Here is a 14,026-nt window from a genome sequence, read left to right as displayed (position 1 = left end):
ACATCAACCTCAGTCAGTATCTCTCTACAATGATCCCCCCAACCAGCAATCTCCATCAGGGAGGCCAAATAGTGTCCCCCCAGCTAGCGACCCCCAATGAATAACCCTCACCCATGACCCCAACCAGTCAACCCCAAACAATGACACACTAACTAACGAACCCATCATTCACCCCAGCTAGTGGCTCCCCTTAAACAGTAGCCCTCATCAAGAGCCCCCTAATCACAAGGTACTCGACTGGGTGTGCTCCCTCTCTCTAGTCCCCCCACAGAACTGGAAGTTGGGAGGGAGATATGAAAGAGCACCTAAGACAGGACCAGACCCCCCCGACAAGTGATCAGTCAGCTGAGAGAAGTCAAAGGTCGGTTATTGGAGACAAGAGGCAGAGACCTTGGATGAGGCACAAGGGGTCAGTGGGGATCAGAGGCCAGAAGCAGGGCGGCCAAAGAACAGAGGGGAGATACCGCAGACCCCTTACCTGGTTCTCCAGGGAGACAGGAGGTGGGCTCAGGGCCAAAACTTCCTTGTTCTTCTTCTTCCTGCCCTTCCCCTTACGACCTCGCCCTTTTTTCTTCCCTTTTCCCTTCCCCTTCCGCCGACGGGGAGGGGTTTCTGGCTCCCCCTGGGGTACCTGGGAAGAGGACTCCAGTCGGGTCCAGATTCCCTGAGTGGAGGCCCCGTCACTCAGATCACCTGGGGTCATGCTGGCACATGGTCCATTGGTCCTATCTTTTATTTTATTTTATATTTTAAATTTTATTTATTTATTTATTTTTGGCGGTATGCGGGCCTCTCACTGTTGTGGCCTCTCCCATCGCGGAGCACAGGCTCCGGACACGCAGGCTCAGCGGCCATGGCTCACGGGACCAGCCACTCCGCGGCATGTGGGATCTTCCCAGACCAGGGCACGAACCCGTGTCCCCTGCATCGGCAGGTGGACTCTCAACCGCTGCGCCACCAGGGAAGCCCTGGTCCTATCTTTTAAAGCCAGGGCTCACTCAGCCCTGGGACCTGGGGTCAAGGTAAATCATATGATGAGGGGCCAAGGGTCAGTTATGTGACCTGAAGTCAAGGTCATTCATGCCTAAGAACAGTTTAAGGGCAGCGGTCACTCAGCCCCCTGGGTAGGGCTCAGAATTCATTCATTCCTGAGACCTGGAGCCAGGGATGACTCAGCCAGCGACCTCAGGACAAGCCCCTTACTCACCCCTGTGGCTACAGGATCCAGGTCGTCGCAGCCATGAAGGTACTGCTCACAGGCTCGGAAGGCAGCCTGAGGATCTGAGCTTATCAGCAGCTCCTGAATATCTCCCTGGGGAGAGAGTGGGGGTCCGGGAAGGGGTCTGCAGGCTGACTCCGACCCCCATTCCAAGCATCAAGGTCTGGTGTTTTTCCACCCAAAGCAGGCTAAGTATAGGGAGGAGGAAGCCCCACCATAGCCCCAGAAATCCCTCTGCCCCAAAAAACTGAGAGGAGGAAGATTCTATCAGGGTGACACCAAACCACAACCACAAGCCACACCCCACAACCTCTGTCCCATCAGAGGCACAATTGTTCCTTCACTCGCGGCACATGGTGACACCTACTGTGTGCCAGGTGCCCTTCAAGGTACTGGGGATAAGGAGGGAAGCAAGATGATGAGGTCCCTGGACTGTCATGACACACGTAACAATCACCACATCGAAAACACATCTGTCCCAGAGCCACACGACTCCATGCCTCGCTGGCATCACACTCCATCACAACCAGCAGCGCCGTCACACATCACAACCTTATCCTTCCACCATAAGCCAAGTATGCACCATCACAAATGATCAGTTCATGGCTTTACAGTCTCACAGGCACAGGCCACAAAGATGCACCGTGATGCCTGGCGCTCCCTTCCTCAGCTTCCTGGCGCTAAGTCAAAGCTGGATAGTTCCCTTCTCCGTTCTCTTCTCCAGATTCAGGCTGTGGACAAATCTCCCTCCTGCCTCCTGCCTCAGTTTCCCCCATCACTGAAGCGCTACCTCAAAAGTCTCCTCCCCGAGGTCCTGGGTCCCCAGCACAGTAAGTCCAGCTGTGCTGATGAATTGAGGTCCCTGGCTCAATACGGGGGGCTGAGGTTCACAGTCAGCCACCAGGGTCACCATCCCACCATCCACACTGACCGCCACACGGTGCCACCTGCAAGGGGACAGTCTCAGTGGGGGCGTGCTCTCATCTCACCTCTCCTGGGACTCCCACCTTCCCCATATTCACCTGCCATCCGTGAGGTTGACCTGCTGGGGAAGGGGGCTGAAGGAGTCACCTAGGAGGTCCAGAGCCGGCCCCAACGCCAGGCCCAGCTGCCGGACACCGGCCTCATTGTAGACGGATAGAAGGACAGACTGGTTGGCTGGCCGGCCACGCAGAGTGACCAGCACGGAGAAGCTCTCGGGAAAGTGCTCGGCTGGGAGGGCAGAGGGAAAGGGGCAGCTCAGATGGCCCGACTGTGACCCATGCTCCCACGATGAACCACAGCCCCTCTCACCCTGACTCACCTTGAAAGAGCTCCCACGTGGGGACACCGAGCGTGCTGGCCTTGCCCACCCCGAATGCCCGGTCGCCCTGTGGGACCCTCTGGGGGCAGAGGCCGGGACCCTCGGGGAGCCCAGCCTGGCCCCCCCGCACGCCCAGGGCCTTCAGCACATCCACAGGGTCTGCTACGGAAAGAAGCCAGGGTGCGGGGCAGTTACAACGAGCCCAGCACTCTGCGTGAGTGGCTCGGGTTTGGGGGACTCAGCCCCCACCCCCCGCCCCGCTATGTTTGTGGGTCAGGGGGAAGGAGCAGGCCTGGGACGCATACCCCCCTCACCACTCCACAGCTGTTCCAGCTTCATCAGCCTGTTGACTCCTGTTTTTTTCCCTTGGTTTTCGGTGAGAAAAAAAAAAAGCTGACCTAGTTCTGGGATGAATCAAAGCTTCCTGGCCTGAGCCCCAGAGCCAAACTGTCCCCCTCTCCACACTCCCCCGCACCAGCTCCCTGGGGCTGCTTCCCAGGCCTGAAGCCCCCCTTGCCAGGGGAAACCCGCTTAGAGAGGAGGGGCTCCTTGGGTGTGTTCTCCCCACCTCTTCCCTGGGCTCGCCTCCCTCTGACCTCCTCCTCGACCTTCATCGCTCGTGACCTCCTCCCTCTGACCTCCTCCTTGACCTTCATCACTCGTGACCTCCTCCCTCTGACCTCCTCCTTGACCTTCATCACTCGTGACCTCCTCCTTAACCTTCATCACTCGTGACCTCCTCCCTCTGACCTCCTCCTCGACCACCATCACCCATGACCTCCTCCCTCTGACCTCCTCCTTGACCTTCATCACTTGTGACCTCCTCCCTCTGACCTCCTCCTTGACCTTCATCACTCGTGACCTCCTCTCTCTGACCTCCTCCTCGACCACCATCACCCATGACCTCCTCCCTCTGACCTCCTCCTCGACCACCATCACCCATGACCTCCTCCCTCTGACCTCCTCCTTGACCTTCATCACTCGTGACCTCCTCCCTCTGACCTCCTCCTTGACCTTCATCACTCGTGACCTCCTCCTTAACCTTCATCACTCGTGACCTCCTCCCTCTGACCTCCTCCTCGACCACCATCACCCATGACCTCCTCCCTCTGACCTCCTCCTTGACCTTCATCACTCGTGACCTCCTCCCTCTGACCATTCTTTCCCTGATCCCTGCTGATTTCTCCTGGCCACCCCCTCTGACCTTCCTTTGCCTGACCGTGACCACCTCCCTCTGACTACCACCTGACCTCTTCCCTCTTCCTATCCCAGTTTCTTCCATCTGACCTGTGGACCTCCCCACTTTATCACCCCCTCTGACCTTATCCTCTGATCACCTCTCTCTGATAACCTCCTGACCTCCTCCCTCTGACCCTCTCCCTCTCATCCCAGCAAAGGAAGGGACTGGTCCAGTGAGATCCTAACCCAGGCTGTCCTACCAGCCCCACCCGGTGCAGCCTGGCCAGTGCTAAGTGGAACCACATGGCTTGGGCAAGGGTGGGCGGGGTCTTCCCCTGAGCCCCAAACTCCTGCCTGATCTCCCCTCCCCACAGCAGACTGTCCCACTGACCCCCTGACCCAGCCTCTTGGCAGGAGCCGGATTCTGCCATGACCTCACCCCAGGGGCGGCTCTACTGATCTCACCATTGGGATCCAGGGTAGGGGGCCAGACTTGGGGGAGACAGGGGTTTGGATGAGGGCCCCCCCATCCCAGCTCCTCCTGGGTCAGACCCCTCTGTCTTCAGACTCTCCAGAGCCCTGTTCCAACCTCAGCTCTCTCTTGCCCCCAACCTTGTTCTCCTCTCTTTTTCTTCTCTCCCCCTCCCTGCCTTCTCTCTGTCCCACTTTCTGTGTCCAACTCTGAATCAGTCTTTCTCTCTCCCTCCCTCTCTTACTTCCCAGCTCTCCCTCACTCTCTAGCTCTCTGTCTCTGCCTATTGGTATTTCCCTCGGTCTCACATCTGTTTCTCTCTGCATACCTCTATCTCTGTGCCTCTATATATCTCTGTGTGTGGATTACTCCCTCCATCTCTCTCTTTCTCTCTCTCCCCTAACCCTGCTGCCTCCACCGGCCCCATCTCTAATTGCCTGTTCTGTGGCTGGGTTGTTATTAAGAGGTATTTGGGTTACAGCCCCCTGGGGCTAAAATCTGGGCTCCCAGGCTCTGCTGACCACAAGGGTCATTCTCCCGTGGAATGATCATCCCAGCTGCCCCGTCCCCGGGCGGGGGCCCAGGGGAGGGCTGAGGTCCGTGATTCCCCCCATTGTGGCTCTCCCAGGCTCTCCTTTCACCCAGACTCCACTTTCTATGCACTGGGAAGGGGTCTCTCCTTGACCAACTGCTCGTTAATATTTTAAAAGTCTTTCCCAGCATCTAACCCAAATGTCTCCTGCTTCAATCTGTGTTCCTTCTGTAATGACCTTTCAGAAACCAACTGCCCTTTCTTTCCATGGCTGGCTTTGTGACAAGGAGACACACAAGAGGCATTGAGTTCTGCCTGCAGGGCCAGGGGGCGGCAGTCTGTCAAGTAACTGGCTTGCCCTTCCCCCACAGATTCTCCCCTGTGCTGGTCAGGACCCCAGGGAGAGGCTAGGTGGGGGTCTAGGACGTGGAAGAAGGCAGGCAGGGACCGGGCTGGGACATGGCTGGGACCCTCTCAGATGAGTAGGAGAGCCTAGGTGTGAGTGTCTGTGCAAATAGGTACACGCGCGATTGTGTACATGCATGAGACTGTGCGAGCACGTGTGTGACTCTGTACGGACCAGGGACTAGCTGAGCGTGTGCTTTGTGGCGTGTCGATGTCTGTGAGTGTTTGGCCTATGATGGAGGGATTAGGTGCAGTCCTTTGACTTGTCCTGGGGTCCTGGCAGTGAGCTCGAGGTCCTGCAGGTGATGCACGGGAGTCTGTGATAGTAATAGCTCAGACTCCAGATGGAGGAGTGTGGTTATATGTGAGAGTGTGGCCAAGTCAGCGAGTGGGTGACTGGTTGAGAACATCGACTACGTTGTATGGATGCCAGTGGAAGCATGTGTGAGAGTTTGAAAGTGTAGGTGGGTGACAAAAACTGTGACCATGGGACGGGCGGCTGATGGGGCTGCCTTGGCGTGGGCCCCAGGTGTTTAACGTTCTTCGTGTCCCAGGGGCCTTCTATTCTGAGTGCACGCCTGAGATCGCACGACTGTGTGGATGTGTGACCGTGGGAGTGGGACATGGGCCACTTTGGGATTATCCACGTAAACACACACCTCTCTGGACTGCAGAGAAAAGGAGAAAGTGAGAAAGTGGGGGTGGGTGTGTTGGGGTCCTGAGTTCACCTTAGGGAGGGATTACGGGGAGGGCCTGACCTGGGGTATCTCAGACCAGGGAAGCCCCCCTCAATCACCACTTGAGGGACCACGACTTTCCCGAACCCCGGGGCGCCCCCGACCCAGAACCCTGGGGGGAGGGGCGCGGCGCCCAGCCAGATTCGCGCAGCTGGGCGTGCGTCAGCGCTGACTCACCCGTCCGGCGGCCCCCGGGACCCCTGGGGGGGCCCCTGAGAAATTCCTCAGAACAAACACCCGAGGCTCGCTCAGCTTGGGGGAGCAACCTCCACTCCCCCCGCCCCCGCCCGTGCTCTGCCCCGCGCCCCGCGCCCCGCCCCGCCCCGCCCCACGCCCCGCCCCGCCTCGCCCCACGCCCCGCCCCGCCTCGCCCCTCACCAAGGCCCTCCCGAGGTCCTGTCCATGGTGCTGATCCCGGCTCAGGGGAGTACGGGGAGGGGGGAAGGGGGCAAAGATGGGGGGGAAAGGAGGTGGGCGCGCGCTAATTAGGGGCAGAGGAGAAAGAGGGGGAATAAGGTGAAGCTATCTGGTGAGACGCAAAGGGAGCTCTGAATGCCAGATCAACCCTCTTCCCTACTAGTCCCCGCTCACCATCCCCCATCCCCCTGAGACTCATCCTCATGGGCAAGTATTTAGCCTCCCAAACCACAACCACAGTCCTCAGAGGGTCACCCAGAGACACACAATCACACGCATAACACACACACGGTTATTCTCAAAATCAGCCCCCCACACAGACACACACTCCCCTACCCACAACTCAATCACATACTCGCCCAGGGGCTATATCCCATCACCCAGGTGTACCATCATCGTCATCTCCCACACCCAGGACACACAGTTTCACTCCAAATGGCATTCATTGCCACGCACCCACCAGGAAACAGGGTCACACTTTTCTCCGACCCCCCCCCACCAAGCTGTCACACTCACAAACCGCCCAGAGTCAGACACTCGCCCCCCAACACCACACCGTAGCCACGCGCAACGTGCACGACCCCCATGCACGCCCCCGACTCCCGACTCCACGCCGTCTTTGGGGGCCTCGATGGATCCTGCACTCCGGGTCCTATTTTCTCCCTCCCGGCTCACCGGCCTGCGTCCGGGGGAGAAGCTGCAGAGACACCAGGAGCAGGCAGAGGCTGGCCCGCGGCTGGCCCAGGCCCCGGCGATTCCCCATTCCCACGGGACCCACACTCAAGGCGGGGGACCAGCCTGGGCGGCTGCGGGGAGCGGCGACTCCACGGGCTCGGGGCAATCTCGCGGCGGCCGGCTCCACTCGGGATCCACAGGAGACTGCCCGAGACCCCGCCCTGGCCTCGCCCTGCGCTCCAGCTCCGGGCCAGGCGGAGCTCGCGGAAGGGGGGGGTGGGTAGCTGACAGCTGGTGGGTGGAATTGGGAAAGTTTGTGCTGAGCTCTGATTGCCCAGCTAGGGGTGGAGCCGTGGGCCGGGAGCTGGGCCCTTCTTGCCTCACCCCACAGGGTCGGAGGAGGGTCACTCCCACCCACCCTTAGAATCCGGGGTCCCAGCCTTAGCCCAAACCCTTTTCTCCTAACAGGCCTCCTAACCTTCAGCCTCCATCCAGGCCCTGGAATTAGGGGGTACAGCTTTATACCAGATCCTTTCTGTCTCAGCCAGTCCCCCAAATTCTGATGTCAAAATCTCACCCACCTGCCTGGTCCCACAATAAGAGGTACCGACCTCACTCCATACTTTCCGGGCAGGTCCCTAAATAAGGGATCTTCACGCAGCCTCAAACTCCACCCCAGATTCCAAAATGGGGTCCTTAGCCCCACCCCCAAACCCTCACCACAGATTCCAAGACACAGTTCTCACAGTTCTTTCTTTCCCCCAAACTCTTAATCTTCAAATAAAGGCTCCCACCTCCATCCCTAGCCCTCTTCTCCCTGACTCAGGCCCCAGATGGATGTCCCAGCTCCATTCTCACACATGGCCCATTAAATCAGGGAGTATGGCCCTACCCTAACCAGGACACTGCCACAGGGAGGGGTGGACCCCTGCCATTCCTGGGGTGAGGCGGAACCCCCCCCTCACCCCACTGGGACGTCCCCGCCTCCATGTGAGGAGGCCCCAGTGGGTCAGGTCAGGTGGAGCTGTCTGTGCCATTGAACAAGCACAGACATGCTGGATCTGAAGGAGCTTCCGCAGGGAAGAACCCAAGGGGCATATCCCGGGCCCTGAACTGCCCACTTCCCCCACCCCGAGGCCAAGAGGGAGAAGCCGGCAGTGTCTCCCTCCCAGCCTCTGGCTCCTCAGACAAAGAGACTCTGTGTCCTTAGGGAGGAGGGGGTGGGGCCCCATCTGGCCTGAGGGGGAGGGGGGCCCTGAGAAAGGGGGGGAGGAGAGGGAATCTCCCCAAGCTGCTCCTCTTTTCTCTCCAGGGACATCAGAGACTAAGACTTTTCTGGCAAAAACGCTCATACAGTTCCTGCCCTGCCTTGGTCTGCTGGGAAGTTCTTCCTATAGTCTAATCGTACCTTCTGACGTTTCTGCCCATTCTCCTTGAACGGACCCTTCTGGGACCACACTCTCGGTCACCTCTCTCCGATCACAGATTCTTTGCCCAGAGTAGAGACAGCAAGAGAACACCTCCACTTATTCCCCACACTGCCTGAAACTGCCCCCAGCCCTGGATAATTTATCATCGTAACAAAAGCCCCCAGTTTTGAGTGTAGCAGCGAGAGGACATTTTTGACCGATAAAAGGAAGGCACTATATTGAAGTGAAGGGATTCCCCCCAGCTGCCTGCCCAAAGTCAGTTCATAATTGAGGGCTCCCAGGGCCCATTCATCCTGCAGGTGGGGTGCGCTCAGGAGGGGCAGATGAGCAGAGGATGGGTGGCGGGAGTCAGGTGCCGGCCAGCAGAGGTCACGCGTCCAGAAAGGGATCAACATGGCCGACGCACCCCGGACTGTACTGATCTCAGGATGTTCCTCGGGAATTGGCCTGGAGCTCGCGGTGCAGCTGGCTCGTGACCCCAGGCAGCGCTACCAGGGTAAGGGGACCAGGGTGAGGCTGGGAAGGACAGGAGTGGGCACGGCTTCCCAAGACCCTTAGCTCTCCCAGCACTAGTTCCACTAGTCCATGACTTCGACTGCATTTGGGAGCTTGGGGAGGACCCAGGACACACGGAGGGCCCCTTCCCACCTCCGCCTGTGAATCATCCCCTCATCCAAAGAATATCTCTAATGCGCCCATTGGGTGCCGGATTCTAGGTGCTAGAAACACAGCTGCGAACAGAATAGACAAAAATCTCTGTTCTAGGTAGTGATGTAGTGGGGGAGGTGAGGGAGAACAAACAATAAACAGATTTTATATCGTATTAAGTGGCTAGTGCAGATAAGTGGTCAGAGGCAAAATAAAGCCAGTGGGGTGGGTGTGGGTGATATTTATTTTTAGAAGGGCTGGTTGGAGAGGGCTCCTCTGAGGTTTCACTTAGTCATTCCCTAAGAGTCCCCACCCCCACTCATCCTCAGATTAAACCTCCAAGATAAGCCTCTTAAGTGACCCTGACCTTGAGGGTTTAAGGAGGAGGGGGCTCTAGGTCTAGAGACTCGGCCCCCTGCCACTCTGGGATCAATAGCCCCAATCTTCACCCCACCCATGGGAACCTCTGACCCAGCGCACACTGGAGTCGAAGTAAGCAAAGGGCCACTACTTAAGAGGAGGATGGAGGGGTGAGGGCATTGCCCCAGTTGGCAGAGTTGCTTCTCCCCGCCCTCTACCCTCTGTCTTAGAGACATGCACAGCTTTGGGTGTCAGTGTACAGAGAGGGAATTGTGCAGTGTGTGTCCCTGTGGGCTGGCAGATGAGTGTCTAACACTGCTGAAGGATGATTTTTATTGACTGTTTGCAATGTGCCAGGCTTCCATCTAAGTGTTTTGCATATTAGAAAGTCATTTAATCCCCACACCACCCCGATAAGGTGGACACTGTCATTTGCCCCATCTTAGAAATGAGGAAACTGAGGCACCGACTGCCAAATGTCCTTGCCCAAGCTGGAACTTGGCAGAGTCTGGATCTGAACTCAGGTAGCCCAGCCCCCGGGCCCATGCTTGTCACCATATGTAGATGCATGTGGTCCCATTCATGTGTGCAGCGCCTGCGAATTACATGGGCTCACAGACAACATGCAAATGTGTGTGTGAGGGTGGGTGCAGGCGTTGGGGGGGGGGGCGGGTGCAAACATGGGTACAGGCACTCAGACGAACCCAGGTTGAAATCTCAGTTCTCACACCTGCTAGAGGTTGGAGCAGGCAAGAAACCTCACTGTATTGAACCTCAGTGTGTTAATGGGGATAATAATATGACCTACATGTTCTGATTACTATCGCTCAAAGCAAGTCACCCCAAAATGCATGGGGTGTATGGCGTACACAGCTGTATGCCAAAATGTATGGCGTAAAACAGCTGCAATCATCTGTGTCTCACGGTTTACAAGGGTCATGAATTTGGAAGGGCTCAGCTGGGCGCTTCGGGCTCAGGGTCAAAGGCTCACAGAGGAGACTGGAACATGTGGTCTTTCTATCTGGGCTAAGCTTGGGCTTCCTCCCAGCATGGTGGCCTCAGGACAGCTGGGCTGCTACAGGGTGGCTGAAGCATACAAGAGTGAGTACTCCAGCAAGCAAAGCAGAAACTGCAACATCTTTTCCATCCTAATCTCAAAAGCCACACAGGGTTACTTTTACCATCGTCTATTGATTCCCAGCTAGCCACAAGATTCAAGGGGAGAGGAATCAGATTTCATGGGCTGAGGGGTGAGCAGCTAGGTTCTAGAACAGCATGTGTGAAAAAAGATGTTGAGGCCATCTTTGGAAAATAAGTCAATGACCTGATCATAGGATTCTTGTAAGGATTAGAGTTAGTGTTTATAAATGTGTTTAGCATATTATCTGGCATATAGTAGGTGTTCAATAAATTGGAACCTGCGTTGATGATGTAAATGGGGCTATTCATACTTGCATGTGCATATTTGCACATATGTTGACTTTAGGTGTGCATGCATTTCTTTTCTCAAGCCATCTGTTCTGTATTTATTTTATTGTATTACCTACTGGTTTCGAATTCTGTGAAGGCAGGGACTTTATCTTATTTCATGCAATAGCCTCAGCACCTAGAATAGTGCATAGGGTGTAGTAGATGCTCAATAAATGTTTGCTAGATGAGTGGATGGATGGATGGAAGTATATACAAATAACTGTACACAAGTATGCATTTGTGGTTGTATGGCAAATGTAGGTGTATAAATCTGTGGGTCTCCATTCCTCTGTGACTACTCATGCAAAATATCACAGGAACATGTAAGTCCACACACAGGGTAAAGGAACCTAGTGCCTGCTCCAACTCTGTTCTCTGTCCCCAGTGGTGGCCACCATGAGAGACCTGGGAAAGAAGGGGACACTGGAGGCAGCTGCTGGGGAGGCTCTGGGTCAGACCCTCACCGTGGCCCAGCTGGACGTGTGCAGTGATGAGTCAGTGGCCCAGTGTCTCAGCTGCATCCAGGGAGAAGTGGACGTTCTGGGTGAGTCTGAGCATCCCCTGGGGTCACTTGCCCCCTCCCTGGCCTAAACATAGATCCTTATCACAGCAAGTTCTTTCCAGTGTCTGGGCACTAACTCTCTTGTTTCCCTAATAACCTCTGACCCTGGAGAGAAGGGGTAGATCAGCTGGCTAAGAGCCCAGGATACCATTCAGTTTATTAGCGATATAAGAAATATACTGAGACCTGGGGATAGGGTGGATTTTATCAAATAGAAATTCTCACATATGGAGAAAACCATATGTGGTTGGGAAAACTAATTTGATGAGTCATTGTGGGAAAGGAGCATGATGAAGAAGCAACTCATGGTCCCTAAACGGTCTTCTAAGGAGGGTGTGGCTGTTTTGATGCAATTTGGGGTCAGAGCTGAATTGCTCATGCATTAAAGTAGCGGCTGTCCCTAGCAGCCCTCTTCCCCACCCAGGGCTCAGAGTCCCCTATAACAAATGCTGAACTATATTTAAAGATTATCAATGCTACACATTTGTCCGCCCAAGATACCTTGGACTAGCCCTGAAATTGGAGTGGGGGAGGGGTGGGATAATTTAGGGAGTGTCCCTGGGGGAGTGACACTAGAAGGGTTGGGGGACTTCAAAATAACCCTCAGCCCTACCCCCTTAGTGAATAATGCTGGAGTGGGCCTGGTGGGGCCCTTGGAGGGGCTCAGCCTAGCTGCCATGCAGAACGTCTTTGATACCAACTTTTTCGGGGCCGTCCGTCTGGTCAAAGCTGTACTTCCTGGCATGAAGAGGAGACGACAGGGCCACATCGTGGTGGTCAGCAGTGTCATGGGGCTGCAAGGTGAGCCCTGGGGATGCACCCCTGGGAATCCTCCCAGCGTCTGACCCTCCCCCTGCTGGAAGGATGGCAACTAGGTTTTAGCTCATATTCCCTAAATATGCCTTCATTGAGAAGCATTCTGCAGCTCAGAAGGAAAAAGTTCTGGGATAGATTAACTATGTCTACCATGGTACAGGAGTAGACAGGGGTGGTATAGATGCTGCCAAAGGCCATCCACATCCATTTTCAACCCCACTTCTGGAAACCTCCAAAAATTTCTTCCAACCATCCCACAAAACTCAAAGGAACCATCAGCACTCCTCCTGAGGCTCCTTCTTGCCAAACACCTCCCACCAGGCTCCAGAGATGTCTGGATTTGGGACTCTGCGGTTCTGCAGGAAAAAGAGCAGAGATCGACTAATGATGTCTGCTATGGGCCTACTATGGAGGCCATCTACTTGCCATTCTTTCTCCCGGGCCCTTCCTCCTTGAACCTCTCTAGACTCCCTTCCTTTCCCTGGAAATTTCCTCGGATCTGCCCCCCTCCCCAGCAGTCCCCTAAGGAATCCACCCTACTTGTTACCCTGTCATGGAAAAGCTGCATGTACTCAGCCCCATCCCTTCAGCCTCTCTTCCAGCTGAATCTCCTGATCTTGGAAGGGAGGGGGACACATTCACTGCTCAACAGGGACCAGTAAAGACCCTGGTGAATGGTGCTTGCCCTTGGGGACCCTGGGCATCCCATGCCCAAGTGGCCCAAGGGTTTAGAGGATAGAGGGAAATAGGAGAGTTCCCTGGGCTGAGGGTGGATGGAACACTGCCAGGAAGAGATGGGACCTGGCACCCCAAGACAACCTCATCCTGACCCCATATGCTCCCATCACATACACCCATCAGGTTGGCCCCAGATATGCTCTGATCCTTAAATCCTCTTTACTCTGTCTCCCAAGACCCCATCCCTCTGGACCTACAAAGCCCATCACCCAGACCCCCAAAGAGCCCACCTTCCTGTAATCCTCTCAGGTGTCGTGTTCAATGAAGTCTACGCGGCCTCCAAGTTCGCCATGGAGGGATTCTTCGAGAGTCTGGCTGTCCAGCTGCTTCAGTTCAACATCTTGTGAGGCGGGCACTTGGACAGTGACAGGGGAATGAAGGCAGTGATGGGACAGACAAGGGAAGGGGAGTAGCGAGGAGGTGGGGGAGCAAGGAGGCATGAAACAATGATGGGAGAAGCAGGGGGGTGAAGAGGAAAGACGGGCAGTAATGGGCAAAATGGGGCAGCGAGTGTGTTGGGGCTCAAGACCTTCTCCCCCTACCCCTGTTCCCAGCATCTCCCTGGTGGAGCCGGGCCCGGTGGCCACCGAATTTGAAGGGAAGCTCCTGGAGCAGATTTCCACAGCCGAGTTCCCAGGCACTGACGCTGACACCCTGAGCTACTTTCGGGATTTGTACCTCCCGGCCTCCAGGGAGCTCTTTCACTCTGTGGGACAGAGCCCACAGGATGTGGCCAAGGTGAGTGGGGGGCCCAGAGCCCCAGGACATGGCTCAGGTATGTGAGGGGGCCCCTCCCTACAGAAACCCCCTCTCCTTGGGTCCCAAAGCTCAGGGCTCTACCCCGCAGGTAATTGTCAAGGTCATCGGCTCAGCCAGACCACCCTTGCGCAGACAGACCAACACCCGCTACACTCCACTGACCGCCCTCAAAGCCATGGACCCCTCCGGCAGCCTGTATGTGCAAACCTCCCATCGCCTGCTCTTCCGCTGGCCACGCCTCCTCAACCTTGGCCTTCGATGTCTGGCCTGCAGCTGCTTCCGTACCCCAGTGTGGCCCCGGTGA

At 56.1% G+C, this 14,026-nt stretch overlaps 2 protein-coding genes across 2 annotated transcripts in view; one reads left to right on the top strand and one right to left on the bottom strand.

Moving 5' to 3' along the window:
* Positions 1–7,139, bottom strand: part of COL5A3 (collagen type V alpha 3 chain) — a 38,662-nt gene extending 31,523 nt beyond the window's left edge. Inside the window, exons 1-6 of the mRNA XM_065874268.1 lie at positions 6,940–7,139; positions 2,523–2,681; positions 2,242–2,431; positions 2,010–2,166; positions 1,208–1,312; positions 479–631 (exon numbers count right to left, since the gene is read on the bottom strand). Coding sequence (XP_065730340.1) covers positions 479–631; positions 1,208–1,312; positions 2,010–2,166; positions 2,242–2,431; positions 2,523–2,681; positions 6,940–7,027 — 852 coding nt within the window. The 5' untranslated portion in view covers positions 7,028–7,139. The remainder of the gene's footprint in view (positions 1–478; positions 632–1,207; positions 1,313–2,009; positions 2,167–2,241; positions 2,432–2,522; positions 2,682–6,939) is intronic.
* Positions 7,140–8,762: 1,623 nt separating this feature from the next.
* Positions 8,763–14,026, top strand: RDH8 (retinol dehydrogenase 8). Its single transcript, XM_065875358.1, has 6 exons — positions 8,763–8,865; positions 11,233–11,391; positions 12,031–12,210; positions 13,213–13,306; positions 13,518–13,701; positions 13,811–14,026. Exons 1-6 carry the CDS (start codon positions 8,763–8,765, stop codon positions 14,024–14,026), a joined length of 936 nt encoding a protein of 311 aa, XP_065731430.1.

Source organism: Phocoena phocoena, chromosome 3 (assembly GCF_963924675.1).
Source record: "Phocoena phocoena chromosome 3, mPhoPho1.1, whole genome shotgun sequence".
Classification (NCBI taxonomy): Eukaryota; Metazoa; Chordata; class Mammalia; order Artiodactyla; family Phocoenidae; genus Phocoena; species Phocoena phocoena.
This window is presented reverse-complemented; position numbering and strand designations above follow the sequence as displayed.

Coding starts and splice junctions, on each gene's coding strand:
- RDH8 (XM_065875358.1), top strand. CDS start 8,763: ATGGCCGACGCACCCCGGACTGTACTGATCTCAGGATGTTCCTCGGGA. Junction 13,307..13,517: donor CTGCTTCAGTTCAACATCTT/GTGAGGCGGGCA, acceptor CCCTGTTCCCAG/CATCTCCCTGGTGGAGCCGG. Junction 13,702..13,810: donor GCCCACAGGATGTGGCCAAG/GTGAGTGGGGGG, acceptor TCTACCCCGCAG/GTAATTGTCAAGGTCATCGG.